Raw genomic sequence first — 21026 nt, 5'->3', positions numbered from 1 at the left:
ATCGCTTTAGACTACAGGTAGGGTATGACATTTTTGTATAGGCACCCATAACACATGCGTGTGTATGTGAAGTGTCAAGTTGCAGCCAACTTATCAGAAACCCTGCAGAGTTTGAGGCAAGAGACAAACATGTGTGGTTCTTAAGAACATAAGGAAAGCCCTGCTGGATCAGACCAAGGCCCATCAAGTCCAGCAGTCTGCTCACACAGTGGCCAACCAGGTGCCTCTAGGAAGCCCCCAAACAAGACGACTGCAGCAGAACCATCCTGCCTGTGTTCCGCAGCACCCAAGATAATAGGCACGCTCCTCTGATCCTGGAGAGAATAGGTATGCATCATGACTAGTATCCATTTTAACTAGTAGCCAAGAATACCCCTTTCCTCCGTGAATATGTCCCCTCTTAAAGCCTTCCAAGTTGGCAGCCATCACCACATTTTGGGGCAGGGAGTTCCACAATTTAACCATGTGTTGTGTGAAAAAATACTTCCTTTTATCTGTTTTGAATCTCTCACCCTCCAGCTTCAGCAGATGACCCTGCATTCTAGTATTATGGGAGAGGGAGGAAAAACTTCTCCCTGTCCACTCTCTCCAAACTGTACATAATTTTATAGACCTCTATAAAATTCTTCATTACCTGCCTCTGAGGAGCAACTCTGGACTTCCTTCCAAGTACTAACCAGGGCTGACCCTGCTTCGCTTCTGAGATCTGATGCGATTGGGCTAGCCCGGGCCATCCAGGTCAGGGGCATAGCACACATACCCACAAGGTTTTAGCCCAAATTTCCCCTACTGTGCTAGATTTCTACTTGCAAGAGGTTTGTATAAGGAAACCATCACATGCATGATCCATCTCCTGCAGTATGAAGGAGGTACAAGTGCCATCTTGCCATCTAAGAATTCTTAGTTACTTCATCCCACTGTACGCGGAGACTAGGCCCAAGTTCTACCCAGTGGAATCCCCTACTTCAGCCAGAAGGTACTAGAGCGTGAGGTAGGGCTGCAACCTCTACCTCGAGAAATCAGTGGTAACTCAGTATGGGTGGGGGCCAGCCTGATTGTGTTGCCATGACAACTGGGCCAAGGCTGGAAGAGGTTGGTGCCTGGATGATGGGGATACAGCACCAGTGGGGAGGGGCAGAGGAAGAGAGAATAAAACTGCTGCTGTCATACTGCCCTTGTAGAAATCTATGGTGAGACCACACTTGGAATACTGTGTACAGTTCTGGTCACCACACCTAAAAAGGGATATTGCAGAGCTTGAGCAGGTGCAGAAAAGAACAACTAAAATGACCAGGGGGCTAGAGCAACTGCCCTTTGAGGAATGGTTAAAACACTTAGGACTGTATAGCTTGGAAAGAAGGCGATTAAGGGGAGACACGACAGAGGTCTATAAAATTATGCACGGTATAGAGAGAGTGGACAGGGAAAAGATTTTCTCCCTCTCATAATACTAGAACGTGGGGTCATCTACTGAAGCTGGAGGGTGAGAGATTCAAAACAGATAAAGGGAAATACTTCTTTACACAATGCATTGTTAAATTGTGGAATTCCTTGCACTAGGATGTGGTGATGGCTGCCAACTTGGAAGGCTTTAAGAGGGGAGTGGACATGTCCATGGAGGAGAGGGCTATCCATGGCTACTAGTAAAAATGGATACTAGTCATGATGCATACCTGTTCTCTCCAGGATCAGAGGAGCATGCCTATTATGTTAGGTGTGGAGGAACACAGGCAGGATAATGCTGCTGCAGTTGTCTTGTGGGATTCCTAGAGGCACCTGGTTGGCCACTGTGTGAACAGACTGCTGGACTTGATGGACCTTGGTCTGATCCAGCATGGCCTTTATGTTCTTATGAAGGAGGAGGCAAAAGGAGAGCAGGATAAACCCATAATCTCTCCCTCTTTCTTCCCCAAGGCCATTTTGGGGTCAGCATAAACAGGAGGTATGGTCCAAAACAGCACCCTTTACATCCTGTAGCAAAGCAAGCTGCCAAGGCTCCTGATGAGCACTACCCATTTTCTGAACTGCGCTCAAAAAAAGGGGAGAACACACTGATCGGGATTCTGCTTTCTGGATTTCGGTGGACTTCATCTGCCCCCGCTACCGAGCGGTGTGCCATGCTACACTTCAGGAGACAGAGACACTTACCTCAAGCTGCCTGCTGGCGACGAGAAAGATCCGGGCGTGAAGCTCTTTCCAGCGGCTCTCCGTCCAGGTGGAGTACTCAGTGGAGCCCCACTCTCGGAGCTCAAAGGCTGGGGAGCTGGCCGAAGACAGGCGGACCGTTGACTGGACGCAGAAGGAATGGCGGCTGGATGTAGCATTGGGGTCCCGGGGACCCTGCACCCACGCGTACTCGTACAGCTGCAGAGAAAGCAAAGGAAGTAAGACCACGTGCTTGACCCACATGCCGATTCTGGCTGGGTTGTCTGAAGTCAGCCTTGTGAAACACAAGCAAACAAGGTCCCTGGGGAAACTGAGTTTAGGGCTGCCTGAATTTGTGAGAAGCACTCCAGTAGGAGAAAAAACCCTGAATATGGCTCTAATCTGGTGAACTGTGTTTGATTGCCCACTCCTCCCCATGAGTGGCGGACTCTAATTTGGTGAAGCGGGTTGGTTTCCCCACTCCTCCACATGAAGCCTGCTGGGTGACCTTGCGCTAGTCACAGCTCTCTCCAAACTCTTTCAGCCCTACCTATTTCACAGGGTGTCTGTTGTGGGGAGGGGAAAGAAAGGAGTCTGTAAGCCGGTTTGATTCTCCTCAAAAGGTAGAGGAAGTTGGCATAGAAAAACTAACTCTTCTTCTTCTATCTGTGTGTTATCTGTCAGCACCTGAATCAGCCAGGGTTTTGCAGAGGGACATTCATGGCTTTGCACGACAAGTGCTCTAAACAATTTCCTCCTTGCATGTTTTTTTTTTTAATGACCATTCTAATTTTGGTCCCCACCATTTTTTGGGGTGGAGGCATGATCAGGAACACTGCATGGAACTCATTTGCAAGATGGCTGACTGTTGTGGTCATGGGATGAGGCTGGCCAGGAATGGGGCAGCCAAATATCAGGGATTTGTCACACAAACACAATAGGGAGGAAGATGGCTTAGAACTTGCAGATGCTCCACTGGCTTAGGGCCATGTGTGATGCTCCCCCTTAAACAGGGGGTTCACAGGCATGGGATGCTGCGAGTTCTAGGCATTCAATTACATCTGTAGTAAAACACTTTGTAGTATGAAGTTCCAGCTAAGCCCCCTCCTAGACACAGACAGCTTTACCACAGTTATCCACATTGATTAACAAACAATTAGACTGCTGCAATTCGATAAATGTGGGGCTGCCCTTGAAGACTATTCAGAAACCTTCAACAGATTCAGCCAGGTGTTTATCAGGAAGCATGAACCTCTCTCACCAAAAATATCTACACTGGTTTCTGATGTTTCCCAGCACAAGTCAAACTGCTGGCTTTGATCTATAAAGCCCTATACAGCACGGGGCCATGGTACCAGATGGAATGCCTTCTCCACTATGAACCTGCCTGATCCTCAAGATCTGCAACAGGGGAACGATTTTAGGAAACTCCACCTCCGGAAATTACATGGGGGGCAGCCAGGGAAGAAAGCCTTCTCTGTGGGGCCCCCCCATTATGGCACATCTTCCCCAGATGCATTTATGTTGTGCCTACAAGGCTGTCTTTCAGGCAACAGGCTAAAAACTTTATTTGCTCAGCCTCTTAGAGCTGGAGCTGTTGAGCTGTTTCTACTACCTATGGATAACCCCATTTTAGCTGGCAGTCTTCAAGCAGCGGCTGAACGAACACTTGTCAGGGATGCTCTAGGCTGATCCTGCATTGAGCAGGGGGTTGGACAGGATGGCTTGTATGGTCCGTTCCAGATCCATGATTCTGTAAGTCACACCCAACTTATGGCAACCCCATAGTGTTTCCACAGCAAGAGATGAATGGAAGTGGTTCACCATCGCCTGCCTCTGCATAGCAGCCCTGGACTTCCTTGGTGGTATCCCATCCAAGTACTAAATCTCCTTAACTTCTAAGATTTGACGAGATATGGCTACCCTGGGCCATCCAGGCCAGGGCAATTCAAATGATATTTGAACTACAATTGTTAATGAACTATACATACACACACAAACATATGGAGGGGCCGTGGCTCAGTGGTAGAGCATCTGCTTGGCATGCTGAAGGTCCCAGGTTCAATCCCCAGCATCTCCAGTTAAAGGGACTAGGTAAGTAGGTGATGTGATAGACCTCCGCCCGAGACCCTGGAGAGCCACAGCCAGTCTTAGACAATACTGACTTTGATGGACCGAGGCTCTGATTCAGTACAAGGCAGCTTCATGTGTGTGTTCGCATATATTTCAAATATCTGAATATATAATTGTTAACTACACACACACATATATGTGCGTGTATGTGTGTATAGTTCATTAACAATTGTGTGTATGTATGTGTGTATACACACACACACACACACATATTTTAAAAAAACCCAGTGAGCTGCCTTATATCGAGTCAGACCTTTGATCCATCTAGCTCAGCATCCTCTCCTCTGGCCAGCAGTGACTCTCCAGGGTCTCAGGCAGAAAAGGCCTTTCCTAACACCCAGTACCCCCGAGACCCTTTTAACAGGAGGTGAACGTGAGCCGGCATAATCCCTAATGCTAAACCCCCGCCCTTTGTTCATAAATCACCTGGGGAACAGGCGGGATATAAATTGCCAGCATCCATACAGTCAGGCAGAATAGGGCTCCCCTGAAACAGAATAAAGCCTGGTTTCTTCTGCTTTACAAACACAGAGATGGAAGACAACCGAGGCAGTCTGGTGGTCTTGTCCCTGCATCGCCACACAGCCTGCAAACGTAGCTCTTATGAAAAACCTTCTGCTATGGAGGCATCCACACACAAGCTTGGCTTTCTTACTTGAGTCATCTGCTAGGCTCTTCGGAGTACCCTGCTTTCCCATTTGCTCTGTGAGATGGCAGATAATTGTGCCCGTGCACACAGGACTGGATTCGAAAAGTCTCATGGTAGTTTTTTTGTTCGACTGCGGTCAAGTCGCAGGTGACTTATGGCAACCCAGGAGGGTTTTCGAGGCAAGAGACACGCCGAGGTGGTTTGCCATTGCCTACCTGTACGTAGCAACCCTAGACTCGCTTGGTAGCCTCCCATCCAAGTACTAACCAGGGCCGACCATGCTTAGCTTCTGAGATCTAATGAGATTGGGCTAGCCTGGGTCAGGGCTACGGTAGTTTACACGTCTTCACTATTCCTGCATTGTATGGATGCCTGACGTACACTTCCAATGGACTGGGGGGAGGGGGGGCTAGCAGACCAGACAGCCTGGATTTGCAGCAGGGAATTAATAGTTTTATTTATTTTTTATTTTTCAAATTTATAACCCACCCTCATCCCCAGCGAGCCAGGCTCAGGGCGGATAACAATGATTAAAAACAGATTACATCCAGAATACATCTAAAACATCCTTAAAACCATTAAAAACCCTACTCAGATGGCAGTAACTACCCTAGGTGCCACAGCGACAAATATTAGCTGATCAGCCCCCAGATTTCAAAAAGGGGGCGGGATGGGGAGGCCAGTAAAGATGGATCTTCTTCTTGCAGCTGTCCTCAATTATAGGCCCGTCGGAATAGCTCCATTTTACAGGCCCTGAGAACTCCCTAAGGCCCCGCAGGGCCCTGATGTCACCAGGAAGACTATTCCACCAGGCCGGGGCAAGGGCCAAAAAAGCCCTGGCCCTTGTTGAGGACAGCCGCACATTCTTTGGGCCAGGGACCACCAGTAAATTACTATTCGCAGATCGTAAGGCTCTCTGGGGGGCATACCAGGAGAGGCGGTCCCGCATCTTTATGCCTTCCCCATCTTCACAGGCCTTCTGCAAGGAGACAGAGGGTGGGTGGTGGGGTGTCAAAGGGTCTTTGGAGCAAGGGGGCAAAACGAGCGGTGAGGAAGGAAAAGCCTGAACACGTGGCAAATCAAAAGGAGCAGGACAAGCAAACTCACGTTTACGTCAGCGTTCAAGCACTGCTCTTTGGTCAGGTTGATCGCGGTACCCGTCAGATTGGCCAAGACGTAATGCACGAGGTAGGTTGCGTTCACGGGTTTCGAAACAGCAATGTAGTATGGAGGGGGTTCATTTTCTGGAAGAAATGGCAGCGAGAGTGAACTCTTAAGACAGGCTGCTTAAGCAGAGGCATCATGGTTAGGATGCGGCCCCAGGAAGATTCTCCCTCCCCCCGCCACCTTCAGACCAGCCTTACCCAGAATTCCTTTCAAGTCCGACTTAATAATTGACTGGAACCAGCTGTTGTTCGTCCTGACCAGGAAGCCGTACAACATACGCGTGACCTGACAACGACATGGAAATGTGGAGTCAGGACCACAAAGCCAGCATGGTGCGGCCTGTCAGACATCGGGATTGAAAGCTCTGCGTGGCCACAAAGTACACCAAGAGGCCTGGGGCAACACTGCTTTCAGCCGGTGCTTTCAAAGTCTATGATTCCTTGTCGAAACAGAACGATATTCTGGATGCGGAATTGAGCACTCTGAGAAATTCCACCTACATGTCTACCCCCAGGCAAATTACTAGACCTCATAGAATCAGAGTTGGAAGGGACCACCAGGGTAATCTAGTCCAACCCCCTGCACACCACAGAAAATTCACAACTACATCCCCAGTGACCCCTACTCCATGCCCAGAAGATGGCCAAGATGCCCTCCCTCTCATGAACTGCCTAAGGTTATAGAATAAGCATTACTGACAGATGGCCATCTAGCCTCATAAAAGCTGTGGCTTAGAAAGGGACAAAAAAATTTAGCGTATGAACATTTGTATTCCCAAGCAAGATTTTCTAGGACACGTGGGAGCTCCAATTCTTTCCCCTCCAACTGTCTGTCAAGAATAAATTCTGCCAAGCAATTATGTGCTAAAGTGTTTGATTGGCATAAATTATAAGCATCCTGCTTAGGAGACAGATAACCCATCTTCCAACGCAAAAAAAGATTCTCAAAAAACAAAACAAAAACCAGCGTGGTTAATTACAACTACAACATGCAGTCCCACAGGAGGGGCCAGCAAAACAGAGGCAGAAAAAACCATCAAAAATGGTAGAAGTTATCTGCAGCTCTTTGGGGTAAAAGAAACAAAAGAATGAGGGGAAAAGAAATTGAAAGAAGAAGAAAAGGGCCTGAACCCAGCACACCATGGCAAGAAGCCGAAGGGCCCAGTTCAGGGCCTGGCTCTAGTTCTCCACTCTGCCGCAGCCACTGCACTGAGGGGTGACAGTAACATCTGCTTGGCATGCAGAAGGTCCCAGGTTCAATCCCCGGCATCTCCAGTTAAAGGGACCAGGCGAGTAGGTGATGTGAAAGACCTCCGCCTGAGACCCTGGAGAGCCGCTGCCGGTCTGAGTAGACAATAGTGACTTTGATGGACTGAGGGTCTGATTCAGTATAAGGCAGCTTTTTGTGTTCAGAGCAGCTGTTTGTTCTCCCCACCCCGACTGGTACAAATCCGAGCAAAAGCCCCCCCCTTCCCCCCCCCAAAAAAGAGGAATGCTGCTCTGGGAGAGGACTCAAGACAACATGTTGTGTCAACACAAGGAGAGAGACAGAGAGAGAGAGAAGAGAGACAGAAGGGAAATGCGCGAGGGCTCAGGCCACGAGCCAGGCCCCCCGGATCCCATCTGCTCGTACCGTCCTTGGATCTGCCTGAATAGCTGAGGCGTTGCCGCTTCCCCCCGCAAGCTGGTAGAGAGCACGGGCAACCACAGTGGCCACTTCTGCCAGGGACTGCGGGAGAAAGGGGAGAGGAGCTCGGTGTTAATCAAGACAGGCAGGCCCGGCACACGGAGAGAGCCGGCCAACAGCCCTCCCGTGCCCGGCCCGCGCGCCGGCTGCTGGCGTGTCTCCATGGCAACTGAGCACGCCAGACAATGCAAGGTGCTCCCCCCCCAAGCCTTCGCGAAGGACAGATGGAAGATGCCCCCCCGATCATGTCAATACGCTCGACCTCGGCTGTCGGCGTCACGTGATCCAGGGCCTCTTCGGGGCTCAACCACTTGGGATAGTCCAGCAGGATGTTCTCCGCCGTGTCGTAGATGCTCTGGTAGTACCTGGGAGGAAGGGAGGAGGCGGTTAGCTCGGTCAGGGTGTGGCCAGGCAGTCAGGGAAAAAAAACAGGCTGCAGGCTGGAGCAGGTGCTCAGAGACCTCCCCGGAGGAAGGGGGGGCGCGGGTGTCCTGGGCTCCTGTCAGGAATCCAGCCGGCCGCTCCCCCCCCTCCACAAAGTGTTTAATGAGGCTTTGTAATTAACTTGGCCCTTCTGCAGATTTGCTTGTTTGGTGAGCTCAAGCCTGTTTATAGAAGGGCGGGGGAGGAGCTGAGAAAGAGAAATCCTCGCAACTCTCAAATCCTAAGCATCAGTCCCCGGGACATGATTCCAGTTGGTTTCCAAAAGAAACCATGACTCAGGAATGCGACTTATCCTAAGCGGCTACGCTACGACCAGCGAAGGGCCGCAGGATCCTAGCACAGTCAAGAACACCGTGGGGTGAGGAATGAAGGTGCCACAGTGGCAGAGTGGTGAGATCATCGAGCTGGGATGCAGAGACCCGGTTCACTCTTCCATGAAGCTTACTCGGTACAGTCCTAAGAAGAGCCCTGCTGGACCAGATAAGCAGCCAATCTAATTCATGTAGTATCCAACTGGATGTCCTGCAGGGCCAATAATAGAGTACACGATAGAGGCCAAGGCCCTCCCCAACGTTGCCTCCTAACACTGGGTTTCACAGGTTTACTGCCTCTGAATATGGAGGTTCCCTTTACTCATGGCCATTGGCTGTGGATGGATCGAAGACTAAGTACACAAATCACTCTCAGCTTAAGCTCCCTCATGGGGTCGTTGTAAGAATAAAATGGGGGAAAGGAATAAAAATGGGGGAAAGGAATAAACGGCAGGATAAAAACTTAATGAGCTAAGTAGTTTCCTGCAAATCCATATGATTTACAGGGGCCAAACTTGTGCCAATTTTCCCATTAATTTAACAATGTTTATGCTTTGGTCAAGGCAACCCCTGATTATATTTGAACCTAACCTATTTATAAGATGTAATGTATAAAGCAAATCATATTCCCCATTACCAATTAAAACTATCAACCGGCAAAGGAGTTCCCATCCAAGAAGCGTGGTTGCAAATTCTTTTCCCCAAAGACTCAGAAATCTATCCAGGACATTTTTATCTCACCCGTCCTCCAAGCAGCTGAGAGTGGCTTATAGTGTTTGCTTCTCCTCCATTTCATCTACACAGCAACTCGATGAGGTAGGTTAGGCTGAGAAAGAACGACTGCCCCCAAATCACCCAGCAAACCTTATAGCAGGGCGAAGAAGGGATTTGAACCCTTGCGCCCCAGATTCTAGCCCAACATTCTAACCACTACGCCACACTGGTTCATTAAACAAGGTCATTCTCACCTACCCGAGGCTACATGGAGATGTACATTTAACAAGAGAGGTTTAAAGTGTTGTGTTTCTGTTCTGTATAGCTATAGCATGTTATGAAACTGAATGCTGATAATGCTACCCCTAATGTATTCACTTCATTTCTACCCAAACTTTCTCCTCAATGGGGACCCAAAGAAGCTGACATTGTTCCCCTCTCCTCCATTTTATCCTCACAACAAGCTTGTTAAGAAGGTTTTTATATGCCAACTTTCTCTACCACTGAAGGAAGAATCAAACCGGCTTACAATCACCGTCCCTTCCCCACAACAGACACCCTGTGAGGTAGGTGAGGCTGAGAGAGTTGTGACTTGCCCAAGGTCACCCAGCTGGCTTCGTGTGTAGGAGTGGGGAAACAAATCCAGTTGACCAGATTAGCCTCCGCCGCTCATGTGGAGGAGTGGGGAATCAAACCCGATTCTCCAGATCAGAGTCCACCGCTCTTAACCACTACACCAAGCGGGCTCTCCAAAGTAGGTTAGGCCGAAAATGTGTGACTGGCCCATGGTCACCCAGCGGGCTGAAATGGATTGGTTTCCCCACTCCTCCACATGAAGCCAGCTGGGTGACCTTAGGCTAGTCACAGCTCTCTTAGAGCTCTCAGCCCCACCTACCTCACAGGGTGTCTGTTGTGGGAGGGGAAGGTGATTGTAAGCCGGTTTGATTCTCCCTTTAGTGGTAAAGTCAGCACATAAAAACTAACTCCCCTTCTTTCTTCTTCTTCAAACACCCTACAATGTAGCCTTTGCCTGTAGCAACAAACATTTTGCCCACAAACTCCCTTACGATCCCCACAAGCACCAAAAAAGGACTGGGCCGTGCGAGGCGGCTTGACTAGGCTGTGGGCACTATTGGGTCAGGTCCGATTTCCCCACAAACAGAGGGATGGGTGAGAAGCTATACGAGACCTTCCGTCTCCGTCCCAGTCTCCAGTTATGGGTCAGCCAGGAACATACAACCGTACCCCGTGGGGTGGTGGAGGTAATGGGGTGAGAAGTAGGATCCCTGCGGCTCTAACACCTGGAGCTCTCTGAGTCATGGCAAAACACACTTCTTTCCCTCCTCTGTTTATTTTTGTTTTAGAGCAGTCCTTCAAGAACAGATGAGTCCCCCGTGCACGGTCAGTTGCCGTTTGCTAACCTCTGGCTGCCAGCCAGCTGCAGAGAATGTTTTCGGTAGGAAAACTGGATTTCTTGCGGCTGTCAGAACAATTACGCTGCGCCTCTTTAATTACAGAGCGCGCGTCTGCTCCCCCTCCCCCTCCGCCTTCCCCCCGCCCCCCAAGCCCACCGCTGCCAACTCCCTCCAGTGCATTTCTCCTCTTCCACCCCCCCAAAAAAGCATACAAAACGGCAATCGTGACCCCCTCTACTGGCTACCGCCACAAAGAACCTCTCGCAAGACTCCTCGAAGCTGTTTGGAAGTTTCCGGAGTTTTCTGGCACAGGAGGGAGAAGGCGGAGGGCATGGTGTGTGCAACGAGCAGCCCTCAGGGAGGGACCTGCCCCAACGCTCTTTCCCCAGTGACAACCCTATGGCATTTTCATTGTAAAGGGGATGAGGGGTTTGATCCTGTGGATAAGAACATAAGAAAAGCCCTGCTGGATCAGACCAAGGCCCATCAACTCCAGCAGTCTGTTCACACAGTGGCCAACCAGGTGCCTCTAGGAAGCCACAAACGAGATGAATGACTGCAGCCGCATTATCCTGCCTGTGTTCCACAGCACCTAATATAACAGGCAAGCTCCTCTAATCCTGGAGAGAATAGGTATGCATCATGACTAGCATCCATGTTTACTAGTCGCCATGGATACCCCTCTCCTCCATCAACCTCCCCACTCCCCTCTTAAAGCCTTCCAAGTTGGCAGCCATCATATCCTGGCGCAGGGAGTTCCACAATTTAACTATGTTTTGTCTGAAGGCTCCTTACACTGTGAGAGGGGGGCCATTGCTTGCGGAACAAAGACATAGGATCCTACCCATTTTCTTTTTTTAAAAAAACCAACCCACATTTTCAGTTGTAAAGAAAAAAAACCCCAAATGTTTTGAGACAGATTCCATACTATGATGCCACGTCTCAGTTCAGATCTTGTGCCCAGCTTTGCCCCAAGGCCTATCTCTGGTTGTGCAGGATGTGTGCACGTGCACGCACACACACACAATTTACTTATAGCCCTAAATGGTCCAGAGGTGGAGTAACTTGAGAGCTTTTCTATGCAGATCTACACAGACATTCAAGCCATCTTCAGATGACATCTCTGTGCACCCCCAGCATCAGGGGGTGGATGGGGGGCTCCCTGCAAAACAGCAGGGCCTTCTCGGCAGCAGCACCACCACATACGTGAAACTCACTCCCAAAGGAGGTCTGCAAGGCTTCCTTTCCAGTTATGCTTTTGGCCTCTGGGGTTTAGGAGTTGAGTTGTTTGTTCCCTTTCCTGCCAGTTCCTTGTGAGCTGTGGGGTTTTTTTTGAGCTGCTGCTGCTGCAGTGGCTGAAGCAACAGACTATAATTAGGGAGACCTGGGTTCAAATCCCCACTCAGCCACAAAGCACCCAGGCTAACCTTGGGGCCATTTCTCTGCCTCAAACGGTTATTGTATGGATAAAAGGTGATGAAGAGGGAAGCTCTTATGGTTCCCCCTGAGAGGAAGGGTAGGATTTAAATATATATATATATGCCAGAGCCAGATAAAATTAGTCATTCCATCATGTCTATTTACCTTGCTGATGAGTAATTTTATGGCTGGTTTCTGGCTGTTTTGCTTCCCTTCAAGAGTTCTTATTTTGGTTGGGTTTTGCTTCACGTTTTGTTGTAAGCTGCCCTAAGGCTCCAACGTAGAATGGATGGGCAAGGTACAAATGTTGTCAATAAATTAAAAAATAAGTATGGAAAAAGCTGCACAGCCCCTGGGCATACAATAGCCACCCCTAGTGCAGCAGATAGCAGGCCACCACTGCTAGGCCCTGTGGAGCAGAGACCCATGCTAAAATGCCCCATGAGCAGGTGTTCAACAGACCACCTCTGATTGTTGGCAAGGTGGCCTGTGGAGAAAGGAAGGCCACCGTCTGAAAGGCTACAAACCCAAACTGGCCAATGGAATTCTAAACCCAAGTACCCTCAAAAAATCAGCAAAAGGGAAAGAGAGAGAAACCTTTGCGAAGGGAAAGGTTAAAGACTGGAGATGTCTCTCCCCCTCTGTAGCAACCCCACTGTAACACGTTCTCCACACCATCGCCAAGGCATAAACAGCTCGGGACATTACTTGTTTTGGAAGGAGGCGCTGTGGTCAGCCAGCACCACCCCGGGAATCTCCTTGAGCCTCAGGAATCTCTGGAAGGATGATGGCGGGAGAGCCTGGGACGAGCCAATCTCGTGCACTTCCACCCTGGTGGCACCAGTGCTGTTCCTCAACGCTGCCACCATGTTGCCGATCTGAGGCGCAAAGGAGGACATTGGTGTCGCTGAAGGTTCACATTGTACTACATACATTTCAGTCAATATAAATGGACAAGAGCAAAAGATCACAGCCTGACTGGCAACCGACACAGGCTGCATTTAACCAACTCGGTGGCACCCAGGAATATTGGACAGTTCCCTAGGAACATGTGTGTGCACCCGAGAACATTCTCAACCCAAGGGGTGCTTTTTCCACCATCTCTACATGTGCCCTCCAACCTACGCTTCCCAAAAAAAGAGTGGGCCATCATGCTCCTTGCCCTTGTCAGTAAGACAGGGAATCCGAAACTCGTTGGCTCTCCAATGGTGACACAAACGGGACCTTCTGTGATCCTCTGGGAAGGAAAACTGAGTGGCACGCACCAGCCACTTGGAGACTCTGGGTGCTCTTGGTGGCATGCTACCTCCTCAAGGACAGAGAGAAAGGCTCATTACCTGAACAGACAAGTTCTTTTGGGTCACAGGATCCGTGTGCATCCAGAGAACGGAGGAATTCCTCAGCGCGATCTGCAAAGTACAAAGCACGCGTCACCCCCTACTTCAGTCACACCACTCTGCCAGAGACACATCAAGACCCTTTCCACTGGCAAAAGAAGAGACTGCACAAAAGCCATGGAAAAAAAATTTTTCCCCACTGAAGAGTACGATAAGGCAGCAGGAATCCGATTTATTGTAGTGGCTTGTGGATAAGATTGCCTGATTCTATTCTATTAAGATTCTATGAAGATAGCAAAACTACTTGGATGGTTTGATGTTTATCTAGCGTGTGATGGGTTGGACCCCATCTAAACCCCATGCACAGACGCACACACCCCCAGCTCGAACCAGCCCAAACTGTCCCCTAAAATGCTACTCTTGGGGGATGGAGTACCCTCAGGAGGAACAGAAGGAAGGATGGGAGAGCTGCTCTGGGGGGTGGTTCTCCCTTGTGTAGATGGGTCTTTTCTGCAGGATCCAACCTGATGTGTTTAGGTGCTCAAAGAATATCTTTAGATGGACCACTGGGCCCCCTCCTGTGGTGGGAAGGAGGCATGCAAATGGCTGTAATAAACTGATGCGAGCACATAATTTTAAATGAATAGTTAATGGGCATGTGCCTGCACAGACAAAACAGAGTGGGCAGCAAGAGATACGGCACCCGAGTTCACAAAGCAAGGAAGGAAGCGCAAGATGCCCAGCCATCGATGGGTCTCAGCCTGTCGAACACTGGTGTGCATGAAGTCTTTCTTCAATTCCAGACATTTGTTCAGCAAGCACTTGGATCTGGGCTGTTACTGAGCGTGGATTTTTATTCATGCTGTCGGAGTCTTCCTCCTCTTCTACTACTTGCGCAACATTTTTTGCCTTTTCTTGGACCCACTAACTTAAATCTGTTTTCTTCACTTAATAAAACCATCAACCTTAACCGTAAAGGATAAAAGCTGATAAAGGTATTTAAACAATACTACACACTTCACTTCTCAACCAGGTATCTATATGTTCTAAATCTATGCAGAAATAAAAAAACTGTGAAGCAATAATTTCTTTACTCTCATATATCATGTACAATTCCCCAACACTCAGTCAATTCATTGTATGTAGTATATCAAAAGGTGAGTATGCACATAACTAAATATATATATTTATATATAAAATAAAGGAAGCCACAGCCCTCAATTTGCAAGATCTGAGCAAGGCTGTCAAAGATAGAACATTTTGGAGGACTTTGATTCATAGGGTCGTCATGAGTCGGAAGCGACTTGATGGCACTTAACACACACATATATAAAACAAAAAAGAATTCCAGGGATAGATAAAAAAAACTATTAAGGAAAATTTCTGGTAAATTTTAATATTTTACTCAGCCACCTACCTGACCCAGCTCCAGGAAGCAATCGATGTTCTCCAGCCTGAATGGAAACTTATTTTTCTGCATTTCATAGGCCATGCGGGAGCTGCCAATGTAATCAAAGCTTTCCTGAAAGGGGATGGGGGGAGAGAAATTGAGAGATGAACCAGATCCTCACTTTACCATTCGCTGAGTGTTCAAAGTATGCGGTGGACTCTGATCTGGAGAGCCGGGCTTGATTCCCCACTCCACATGAGCGGCATAGGCTAATCTGGTGAACTGGATTTGTTTCCCCACTCCTGTACACAAAGCCAGCTGGGTGACCTTGGGTGAGTCACACTCTGTCAGCCCCACCTACCTCACAGGGTGTTTGTTGTGGGGAAGGGAAGGTGATTGTAAACCGGTTTGAGTCTCCCTTAAGTGGTAGAGAAAGTCGGCATATAAAAACCAACTCTTCTCTTTCACGTACATTATCTTGCAATCCCAATGACAACGTGGGTAAAGTAGATCACCGAGCTGTTATTACTGGAGAGCCCCCCACCCCCAAAGCTGACAGACTTGCCACGGTCAAATTGTTGGAGGTGAGATTTTAACCTGGCGCTTCCTAAGTCACAGCTCAGTCTTTTAGTCGGCATTCTTACACATGCTCACCTGAGAATCATAAGTAAACATATGAAGCCGCCTTATATGAGTTAGATCATCAGAAAAAGAGGTGGTTTGTATACCCCTCTTTTTCTCTCCCATAAGGAGTCTCAAAACGGCTTACAAACGCCTTCCCTTACTCCCCCTCACAACAGGCACCTTGTGAGTTAGGTGGGGCTGAGAGAGTTCTGAGAACTCTCAGACTGGCCCAAGGTTACCCAGCAGGCTTCATGTGGAAGAGTGGGGAAACAAACCTGGTTCTCTGGATTAGAGTCCACCGCTCTTAACCACTACACCATGCTGGCCCTATTAGCACCCTTATCTATTCAGACTGGTTATTGCCGAAGTCTTGGGTCTTGTAAATGGAGCTATGAGGAATTGAACCTTAAGCAGATGATGAGAAAGGGCATCTTGGCCATCTTCTGAGCATGGAGTAGGGATCACTGGGGGTGTGGGGGGGAGGTAGTTGTGAATTTCCTGCGTTGGACTAGATGACCCTGGTGGTCCCTTCCAAATCTATGATTCTATGAGACAGGGACGCACCCCAAAAGAGTGTCTCACTCCACATGGAGTGAGAAAACCCAAGCAAATGTGTTTAGGATTATGTCTTCAGACACTATGCTACTGTCGCTAGACTGAAGCAAGCCATGCTTCTTGCCGCTTCAAAGACAGCAACAATGATGTACAATCGCAATAACCATGGAGGTCATCAAAGCCGGAGGAGGCGGATGCCGTGCACACCCATCTTGCCTGAACCCCACCCTGACTGTGGACTCATCCCCAAGGCGTGCTAGATCATCCCGCAATATCGTTTTACGTTGGATTTTATATGCCTAGCTGTTTCAGGAAGCTGGACATTGAAGAAAGCTGATAGGAAGAAAGTAGATTCCTTTGAAATGCGGTGTTGGAGCACAGTGTTACGGATATCGTGGACTGCCCCAAAAAAACCAATCAGTGGGTTATAGATCAAATCAAGCCTAAACTGACCCTAGAAGCTAAAAATGACTAAACTAAGGCTGTCGTATTTTGGTCACATTATGAGACGACAAGAGTCACTGGAAAAGACAGTCATGCTAGGAAAAGTTGAGGGCAGCAGGAAAAGAGGAAGAGCCAACAAGAGATGGAGTGACTCAATAAAGGAGGTCACAGCCCTCAATTTGCAAGATCTGAGCACGGCTGTCAAAGACAGGACATTTTGGAGGATACTGATTCATAGGGTCGGCATGAGTTGGAAGCGACTTGACGGTACTTAACATACACATACACAGCTGTTTCAGGAGTCAACTTCTGGTAGAAAAGAAGGACAGAAACAGTTTAACGCATTAAAAACCATAAAGATAACATGCCTGCCTAACATGGCTGTTGTAAGGACGCCACGTCTGCAACGAACACCCTCTACCGCTAGATCAACACTGCCTGATAATTACCGAGAAATTCTGAGCGGCAGACCTATGACGGCTAATCCTCATAAGAGAAGCCGCAATGGCTGATCCCCGTTTGGGGGTGGGGGGTGGGGAGAGGCAGTCACATGGATACATCACAGGACTTTGGAAACTACCACTAAGTTGGCAGCGCTGCGCAAATGAGGCTCTTCGGTGCCGATGCCTGAGGGGAACATCAGCTGTTAGCCATGCATTCCCTCCCCCTCTTTTCCACCCCCCCTTCAAAGATCCTCTTGGCTTTGCACAGCTGCCAGCTCCCTGAAATTAACTGCATTTTGCTCCAGAGCGCACATATATTTTTAATTGTGCAATGTTTTATGTTTGAGGCATCGAACCTCTAAATACCAGTTGCAGGATAAGCGGGGGGGGGGGGGGTGAGGGAAAGAAGAAAAAGAAGGGCCATCGCCTTCGTCCCTGCATGCGGGACCCCAAGTAGAAAATCAGATCGACCACTGTTGGAAACAGGATGCTGGGGAAGACAGGAACCTTAGCCTAACCTAGCAAGGCAGTTCTTCATAAAGGACGAGATAAACTCATGATGGACAAATCTAGCAGCAGCTATGGATCATGCTGAAGAAAGGAACCTCCCAGATCAGAGGCAGTTTATCTCTGAACACCAGCTGCTGGGGTCGGGGAAGAAGTCAAACAGCTCCGCTGACTGTTAAAAGATGCTAAGACAGTTCTACAGAAGGCATAAAATAGAACAGAGGAGCCCTGGTCAGATTTCTTCTCATAGGTGAAGAAATTTCTTCTCATAGGTGAAGTCTGCCCTATAGCTCAGCAGCCATCATCCTGGGAAGTACATGGGTGCAAAACAACTGTTTTGGGGAGGGATGGTTTTGTTTTTAAAGGGGCGTGCTGGTGGTGTTGGAGAGGTTAATTATTTAAGTGCCTGAAACCCCGAAGAACAAAAGCTTGGATACAAAGGGGAAGTTCCAACATCACGCTAACATCAGGGGAGGGGTGTGTTTGTTCTTTCTTGAATAATAAGTTTACCAATCCAGACGAAAAATCATGGGGGTCCCCTTCCCCCCCCCATCACTACCAAATGGATGCAAGCCCAGATGATATCACAGATGGTTCCGTAAGCCCTGCCACTCACTAGTTCACATTGAACACATAAAGCTGCCTGACACGGAATCATACCCTGGGTCCATCAAAGTCGTTATTGTCTACTCAGACTGGCAGTGGCTCTCCAGGGTCTCAGGTAGAGGTATTGCACATCACCTGCTTGCATAGTCCCTTTAACTGGAGATGCCAGGGATTGAACCTGGGACCTTCTGCATGCCAAGCAGATGCTCTACCTCTGAGCCATTCATCGGAATCTCTCTAGAGTCGATTTGACCTTTCAGAGTAAACAGTCCTAAGAGACTCCAGCTGCCCACCACCTCAAGATTCTTGGGGGCTGTTTGAAGTGCTAGGTTTTGGATGGGAACATTAAAAAAAAAAGTAGGTATGTAGTAATTAATTAAAAAAAATATTTTCGCTTCGCTTTAACGGGCGAGAAAGTGCTCTAAAGTTGATGCAGTGCTAGGCAAATAAGCCTTGGGCTCACTTGCTCATGCTATCCTTCACGTGCCGGACACTAATGAGTTAATTCCCAGAATTAAAGGTAAAGGTCCCCTGTGCAAGCACTGGGTCATTCCTGACCCATGGGGTGACGTCACATCCTGACATTTCCAAGGCAGACTTTGTTTGCGGGGTGGTTTGCCAGTGCCTTCCCCAGTCATCTTCCCTTTACTCCCAGCAAGCTGGGTACTCATTTGACCGACCTCGGAAGGATGGAAGGCTGAGTCAACCTTGAGCTGGCTACCTGAAACCAACTTCCCAGAATTACGGCTTTACAATTTCCCTGCAAGCCAAGATTCCCAATTTGTTTTCAGTTTGGAATACCAGCTTGCAGGAAAACCACAAACTCTACTTTGCCTACTTAAGTGTAATGTCAAACGGCAGTATGCTGAAAATTCAGAAATCCCTCATATAGTGCACAAGGGAAGGGGGTACCAAGTGACTGAGCCCATGAGTCGTTCAGAAAAGGTGCAGAAAAGAGCAACCAAAATGATCAGGGGACTAGAGCAACGGCCCTATGAGGAGCAGTTAAAACGCTTAGGGCTGTTTAGTTTGGAAAGGCAGTGGTTAAGGGGAGACATGACAGAGGTCTATAGAATTATGCATAGTATGGAGAGATTGGAGAGGGAGCAGCTTTTCTCCCTCTATCATAATACTAGAACGCAGGGTCATCTGCTGAAGCTGGTGGGTGAGAGATTCAAAACAGACAAAAGGAAGTATTTCTTCACACAACGCATAGTTAACTTGTGGAACTCCCTGCCCCAGGATGCGGTGATAGCTGCCAACTTGGAAGGCTTTAAGAGGGGAGTGGACATGTTCATGGAGGAGAGGGCTATTCATGGCTACTAGTAAAAATGGATACTAGTCATGGTGCATACCTATTCTTTCCAGGATCAGAGGAGCATGTCTAATATATTAGGTGCTGTGGAACACAGGCAGGATGGTGCTGCTGCAGTCGTCTTGTTTGGGGGCTTCCTAGAGGCATCTGGTTGGCCACTATGTGAACAGACTGCTGGACTTGATGGGCCGTGGTCTGATCCAGCAGGGCTTTTCTTATGTTCAAGATTTATACGTAAAGTGCCAACCCGTGGTCTGGCATCAGGTCTTCACCAAGCTACTGAATAAACAAGCTGAACGGAACAACTCCAGGGACATTAAAATGCCATTTCCCTGGAGGAGCAGGAGGTGAATACATCTGCCTCTCTTGTCTGTTTGTTTCCCCAAAGGGAAAGAAATTTGCTTGCACGACTCAACAGCACATTTTCCAGCCCAGGGCGTTCGGAGGTATCCTCCAGACTTTCAGACCTGACAGAAAAGCCTGCCAATGCAATCTCTTATTCCAAATGCCAAAGCGAAGCATGCTCTTGGCTCAAAGTAAACTTCAAAATACCTACCTAGAAGAAGAGTGCGTTTTTATATCCTGCTTTCTCTACCTTTTGAGGAGAATTGGACTGGCTTACAACCTCCTTCCCTTCCTCTCCTCACAACAGACACCTTGTGAGGTAGGGGCTGAGTTTGGAGAGAACTGTGACTAGCCCAAGGTCACCCAGCCGGCTTCATGGGAGGAGTGGGGAAACCAACCTGGTTCACCCGATTAGAATCCGCTGCTCATGTGGAGTGGGGAATCAAGCCCGGGTCTCCAGATTAGAGTCCACCACTGTTCACCACTATACCACACTGGCTCTCTAGGATGTCTTGCTTGCACACAGGAGGGCAGAAAAGGACTTACCCCCTGGAAGAAGGTGAACATGATGTTTTTCGGCAGCGCCTCAACACCTGGTACTTTGTGGATGGCTTCAGCTGCGGCTAAATGGGTTACAAAAGACGCAACGGCACTCTCTGCCCCGGGAGCCACGTTCCAGAACATGGAATGGCTGTCGATCTGCCAGGAGAGAGCACAGCATCAATACAGAGAGCCCAGTAAGTTGTCGAGAACCAGCCAGCGGCTTGCTCGCCTTGTCCCCGAGCTCAACGCAGCTTCAGTTCAGACGTCCTGTCACAAAGTAGCTGAGGAAACTTCTCAACTGTGGCTTCGTCTAAACTGACCACGTCTATTGAGTAGCTTCAGTGAAAAAGCTCGGGAAGTGTGGGCCGTACAGCTAATTAGCTCTCCCAGCTCTGCTAAGGGGGCTGCATTGATCCCTCCAGCCGCACGGCCGGTTTGTTCCCTGTTTTCAGGGAGCCCTGCACCTTCCTGCATTGGAATCCGATCTCAACATGGCACGTGATGCCAAAGGAGGCCAAAGGAACTCATCTGCGCGACTTTGCGGAACTTGTGCTGCTACAAAGCTTACTCTGCCAGAGCAAAGTGCCAAAGGGCAGTGCCTTCACTGCGCCAGCATCAACATCGAAAACCAGGCCTTCACACCGAGAGGTTAGAGCAGACAGTATTGTTTCAATGACACCAGTTATGGGCCACCTCTGAGGATTGGATGCTGGGTTCGGCGCTGCCTCTGGAAGGCCAAAGACCTACAGACAACCAACAGAGTGTCGTATGCTCTTGGATGGGAAGCAACAGCTTCCTTGGTTGAAAAGGAAAAGCAGGAAGGGTAACTCTTGC

The 21026-nt window shown here is 48.8% G+C and overlaps 1 protein-coding gene across 1 annotated transcript in view; it reads right to left on the bottom strand.

The window, feature by feature from the left end:
- Nucleotides 1-21026, bottom strand: part of NCSTN (nicastrin) — a 38419-nt gene that overhangs the window by 1280 nt on the left and 16113 nt on the right. Inside the window, 9 exon segments of the mRNA XM_056853455.1 lie at nucleotides 2149-2364; nucleotides 6035-6171; nucleotides 6292-6379; nucleotides 7727-7822; nucleotides 8043-8145; nucleotides 12792-12961; nucleotides 13421-13492; nucleotides 14838-14942; nucleotides 20196-20348. Coding sequence (XP_056709433.1) covers nucleotides 2149-2364; nucleotides 6035-6171; nucleotides 6292-6379; nucleotides 7727-7822; nucleotides 8043-8145; nucleotides 12792-12961; nucleotides 13421-13492; nucleotides 14838-14942; nucleotides 20196-20348 — 1140 coding nt within the window.

The sequence above is a fragment of the Euleptes europaea genome, chromosome 7, assembly GCF_029931775.1.
Source record: "Euleptes europaea isolate rEulEur1 chromosome 7, rEulEur1.hap1, whole genome shotgun sequence".
Taxonomy (NCBI): Eukaryota; Metazoa; Chordata; class Lepidosauria; order Squamata; family Sphaerodactylidae; genus Euleptes; species Euleptes europaea.
This window is presented reverse-complemented; position numbering and strand designations above follow the sequence as displayed.